Source organism: Salarias fasciatus, chromosome 6 (genome assembly GCF_902148845.1).
Source record: "Salarias fasciatus chromosome 6, fSalaFa1.1, whole genome shotgun sequence".
Lineage (NCBI taxonomy): Eukaryota > Metazoa > Chordata > Actinopteri > Blenniiformes > Blenniidae > Salarias > Salarias fasciatus.
Window position 1 is genome coordinate 382,754 of NC_043750.1, and position 6,000 is coordinate 388,753.

Genomic DNA, 6,000 nt, shown 5'->3' on the forward strand with positions numbered 1-6,000 from the left:
GGGCGGAGCTAACGTGGCGCCCCCCACAGCGTTCTGAAGCTCCAGCAGGACGGCTCCACACAGTAAACCAGATGTAATGTGACTGGTCCGGCCTGTCATGTGACCACATCATTGTGGACAGAGGAGGAGCTGTGATTGGCTGGTTTATCCTGAACTTTAACTGCGAAAATCAAATCAACACATGATTGATGTGAAAATCTGGTCCAGAAGAACCTGAGACAGAGACCAGAACCTGGTCTGGAACCAGGAGCGTTATGTGTTTACTTACACTCTGAATTTCACATATTTCAATGGGTTCTAATGGGTTCTAATGGGACTCGGGCTCTTTTTGAACCCAGCATCATCGCCCCCTGCTGCAAGTTCCCCTGAATTACAGCTTTTCTGCAGTTCGCTTCATTTTTGAGGTTGGTGCCTGGCCTGGCTGTAACTGTAACTAAGTAACATTCATGACCCCTCCTTCTCTCTGTGTGTGTGTGTGTGTGTGTGTGTGTGTGTGTGTGTGTGTGTGTTCTCGTATTTCTATCCTTGTCGGGGCCAAATGTCCCCACAAGGATAGCAAAACGTGGAACGACGTGCCTTGTGGGGACCTTTTTCCGGTCCTAAGTAGGAGAAACAGTGTTTTCTTGACCATGTTGTTGTTACTGAAAAAAGTAAAAGTGCAAAAACATTTCTTTAGGGTTAGGCTTTGTTGTGGTGTGGGTTAGGGTTAGGGTAAGGGTCAGGGTTAGGGGCTAGACATGAATGGGAGTCAATGGAAGGTCCCCACAAGGATAGAAATACGAGACTGAGCGTGTGTGTGTGTGTGTGTGTGTGTGTGTGTGTGTGTGTGTGTACAGGTAAAGGAGATGTGTTTGGAGACGTGTTCTGGAAGGAGATGACGCTGGCTCAGTCGTGCGCTAACGTCCGGGCGTTGACCTACTGCGACCTCCACGTCATCAAGCGGGACGCGCTGCAGAAAGTCCTGGAGTTTTACTCCAACTTCGCCAACCACTTCTCCAGGAACCTGGTGCTCACCTACAACCTGAGGAAGAGGGTGAGTGGGCGAGGCCGGATCCACATCCATCATCCATCCATCCATTCCTCATCTCTGTCCGGCTTCGGGACAGTGGGACTGGTGGACACGTTTTTTTGGTTTTTTTTTTCATGAATTCCTTCAGTGCTTTCAATTCTGTTCTCCATGGAGCAGAAAAATAAATCTGAAAAGTAAATTTAACATAAATGAATCTGTAAAACCAACAATGAAATATCAGTTGAAACATTATTAATTCAAAATACAAAGCACAGATTTCTTCAATGTAAACAATAAGTAGGTCATTTAAACACAGAGCAGTGTAGCTTTTTAAAAGAGGACTGGTGGGATGGTTTTATAGCAGAGCTGCACAGTGGAGCAGTGGCTAGTGCTCTCACAACAAGAAGGTCATAGGTTCAAATTCTGGCCGGGCCTTTCCGTATGGAGTTTGCATGTTCTCATCGTGTGTGTGTGGATTTCCTCCAGGTTCTCCTGTGAAGTGGTGAACCTAAACTCAGTGTGGCTTCAGTAGCTGACCTCACTGATCCACCGATCCATTGATCCAGTAATCCACCGATCCATCGGTCCACTGATCCATCGATCCACTGATCCATCGATCCACTGATCCATCGATCCACTGATCCATCGATCCACCGATCCACTGATCCACCGATCCATCGATCCATCGATTCAGTGATCCATCGATCCAGTGATCCATCGATCCACTGATCCATCAATCCACTGATCCACCGATCCACTGATCCATCGATCCACTGATCCATCAATCCACTGATCCACCGATCCATCGGGCCACTGATCCACCGATCCACTGATCCACCGATCCATCGATCCACTGATCCACCGATCCAGTGATCCATCAATCCACTGATCCACTGATCCATCGATCCAGTGATCCACCGATCCATCGGTCCACTGATCCATCGATCCACTGATCCATCAATCCACTGATCCACCGATCCATCGATCCACTGATCCATCAATCCACTGATCCACCGATCCATCGATCCACTGATCCATCATTCCACTGATCCACCGATCCATCGATCCACTGATCCATCGATCCACTGATCCATCAATCCACTGATCCACCGATCCACCGATCCATCGGGCCACTGATCCACTGATCCACCGATCCATCGGGCCACTGATCCACCGATCCACTGATCCATCGATCCACTGATCCACCGATCCACTGATCCATCAATCCACTGATCCACCGATCCATCGGTCCACTGATCCACCGATCCAGTCCTGTCCCTCTGACTGGGATCAGTTCCATCATAAAATGTAAACCTGGAAACTTTGTTCGGAGTTAAGTTTCAGTCTGAACAATCCGGCGGGTTTCTCTCCTTCTAAGGGGGATTCTGTGTAAATGAGGCGACTTTCTTCCCGTCGTTCTGCTCGTCTGTTGCCATGACGCCATTTTCCAAAATGGGGCCGGCGGTTCAACCCGTGCAGAGGTGATTTATTTAACGGAGCTTTAGAAGAAATGGATTTAATGAAAAGAGCAGAACAATGAGGACATTTTAAAGCTGCAGAGAATCAAAGCTCATCCAGAAAGAAAGAGAGAAAAATCACCACGGAAACGCTTTGTTTACTTCCTGGAGACGTCGCTATGTCACCGCCACCGTCCAATCAGAACGCTTCACTGCCCCAGAGTTACAGAGGAGTTAATCCTTCATTTTTCATTTTTCCCATGTAAACACCGAGCTCAGGAAAGTCATCCAAAATTACTTAACTCAGAATAAAGCAATTCTGGATTAGAAACTCCATGAAGCCAGTGGCAGAGGAGATTAGAGATGTCAGTCATGTGTCCAGTTTTTAAAATGATCCCGTTTAGCTGTTACACTGTGTGGATTTCGGATGATGCGCCCTCCCAGCATCAATGGCTTCATACGTTATCTCTGCTATACCAGTGGAAGCTTTCTCCACTCTATTAAAGAACAAGCCATATAAATTTTATAGGACATGGGACCCTTTCTTGAACTGTTTGGACTCTCCCTCTGCACAGAAGTTGCGATCTGGCTTATTGTCCATAGCTTGGCCAAAGGAATGTTAATATAAGGACTAATCATCCTTTTCTTTTTTTTTGTTTTTCTTTTCTTCTGAGTTGTTGTCTATGTTTTGTGATGTTCTGCTTTGTACAAAATGTTCAATAAAAAACAAAAAAGATCCCGTTTTAAAATGTATCAGCGCCTCACTGTCACATGAGCTGCTCGTCTGTTATTTAACAGCTTCATTCACTTTGTTACTGTTGAGTACTTTTCTGATGAAATGTGTTTGTGTGCTATTTTTGAATCTTTTACTCCTTACTCCTGGTCTAAAAAGCTTTTCAGAGAAATAAATTAAAATAATCTCATTTTTGGTGGAGAGATAGATATTTGTGGATACAGCGAATTTCTTTGGTCCATGTTAGGTGTAGATGTCCACCACATCTACTGGAAATGAAAAGAAAAACTGTCTTCTGACAAGAGGAAACCTGCAGAACCCCCCCCCCCCCCCCCCCCCCCCCCCCCACCCCGTAGTGTCTTGTTCTGCCTGGCTGTGCGTTATTGATGCTGGTGGAGCTAAACGACCGGCTGAAGCTCGCGCCTCCACCTTTAAACTGCTCCATCATCACACTGCAGGTGACCCTGGAACATTCCGCTTCCTTCATCAGATCATGTCTTCCTGTGGCTTTTCAGACACGTTCTCAGCAGAACTGACGCCTGCGGATGTCGGTGGTGACCCTGGCCTCCTCTTTGGCCTGTCCTGAGGGGATTTTCTAAAAATCCTTCACATGTCTGGAATTTGCTCGGCTCGTTCCACAGACCGTTGATATTGTGACAGCGTCTGTATGGAGGACTCAGAGCCGGGATTTATGTGGCACAGACCGGCAGGCAGTTAGACCACAGGAGTGTGGTTGCTGGTAAAACTCCCACAGCAGCAGCGTAGAGGAATCCCTGCTTGTTTGTCTTGGAGATTTGGACTCAGTACCAGGGTCCGTCTCTTCTCTCTGACTTGGTTCTGCTGAAGCTTCTTTCTCTCAGCTCACATTTCTGCACCGTGAGGAAGTGTGGAACCAGCAGAAGCTTCACAGCTAAAACATTCAGGGAGGCAGAGGTCAGAGAACCCTCCAGTCCTCATGAGACACATGGATCCCCCTTTAGAACAGACCCTAGAACTGAACCCTGTGGTACTCCACTGGTCTGGAACACCCTGGAACACCTTTGAAGAAATCCTCAGTTCCCTCAAGCTTCTTGGTCCTGCTGAGAGACTTATCGGTCCAAACAGTCAATAATTTGGTCAGTAGCTGACAGCCTGGTCAAACCGCAACGACAGCAAGACCTCCTCACCGATGGAGCGTCTGGGAGCCCCTCCCAGTTTGACTGACCGTTTTCCTTTCAGAGTCACATTTCATGTAAACACTGATGCTTCTTTTCTTTCTGAACAGATCATCTTCAGAAAGATCAGTGACGTGAAGCGAGAGGAGGAGGAGATGCTGAAGAGGAAGAACGAAGCGCCCCTCAACCTGCCTCCGGACCACCCTGTCCGACGCCTCTTCCAGCGATTCCGCCAGCAGAAGGAGGCTCGCCTGGCGGCGGAGCGGGGCGACCTGGAGAAAGGGGTCAATCACGCCGATCCGCCGCGCGGTCCGGAAATCCTGGAGTCCACCAGCATCGCCATGGTGACCGAGAGCCAGGCGGCGCCGGCCGCCTCCTCCTCCCCCTCCACTTCCTCCACCACCTCCAGCAGGGTTTTGCTCCACGCTCCTCTCGGCCAAAACGGCGCCGTGACCGGACACAAGCCCGGAGAGGCGCCCAGAGCGAGAGGCTGGGGCCGCTTCAAGGAGTCGGTGGTCAAAGCGGAGTCGTGGAGCAGAGTGTCCAAGGCGGAGTCCATGGAGACGCTGCCCGACAGGACTAAGTGTCACGACGAGATGTCGCTGAAAAAAACGGACTCCTGCGACAGCGGCATCACCAAGAGCGACCTCCGCCTGGACAGCGTGGACGACGCCAGGACGCCCCAGGACAGGAGTCCGGTCCAGGCCGACGACAAGAGGGTCTTCTCCCCCACGCCCGAGCAGATCATGCAAGCCTCCTTCCTGGATCTGAAGCAGGAATTGAGAGGCAACATCAGCTCTCTGAACTCGCGCATGAGCGTGCTGGAAGCCCAGCTGGGGGAGATGCTGCGACTGCTCAGATCCAGGAAGTCGTCCGGCTCCGTTTTCGAGAGCTCCCGTCCTCCGTCTCCTGACTCGGACAAAGAAAACTTCTCCTGAAGCGGACATGAATGGCTCCCTCACAGGAATCGAACTCCAGACTCACTCTGAAGACGTCCCTCAAAACGCTGTTTGGTGAAACACGGTGAAACTGAAAGGAAAGCAGAACGATCTCTGAAACCGAATGACTTCACCATGATGTCCTCCAACCTTCAGACATGATAACGGCAATAACACCAGATGTTCCTAAGATGACTGTGGCACTGTGATGATGGAAATGACGCCATGATCGGGTTTCTCCGCCCTTTTCAAGAGAAGCAGTTTAAATCCAGAGGGACTGGTCAGCTGCAGAGGGAAGCTCTGAAACAGCTGGAATGGACAGAATGTGGAAATGACTGGGAGCAGAAGCATTTTAAATCCAGAATGAATGAAACCATGCTTGAGCACATTCATTATGAGGACCTAAACAGTGACGTATTGTTTTTTTTTTTAATGCATGTTAACCTACCGTCTGTTGGGAGCGTCCAGCTGAGTCACTTTAAAGTGTTCATGTCTCGAGCAGGTGAGCTGTGAAATCTCGGTCATATCAATGCATCTGGATGCTTGTGAAATCAGATGTAACTTTCAGTGTGCGTACTTCAGGATTGAGGTGCTTGTAAAGGAAGTGATCATGAACTAATATCAGAGGAGACTTGGCACAGCTCCACTCACCACCTTTTATACTAATGCACACATGTGTTGCCCTGTTTGATTCTTTATTTTTTTAACA

General features: G+C 49.0%; 1 protein-coding gene across 1 annotated transcript in view; it reads left to right on the forward strand.

Moving 5' to 3' along the window:
• LOC115390648 (potassium voltage-gated channel subfamily H member 1-like) overlaps positions 1 to 5,329 on the forward strand; it is a 33,750-nt gene extending 28,421 nt beyond the window's left edge. The window contains exons 10-11 of the mRNA XM_030094579.1: positions 837 to 1,033; positions 4,464 to 5,329. Of these exons, the coding sequence (XP_029950439.1) occupies positions 837 to 1,033; positions 4,464 to 5,291 (1,025 nt within the window). The 3' untranslated portion in view covers positions 5,292 to 5,329. The remainder of the gene's footprint in view (positions 1 to 836; positions 1,034 to 4,463) is intronic.
• The last annotated feature ends 671 nt before the right edge of the window (positions 5,330 to 6,000 follow it).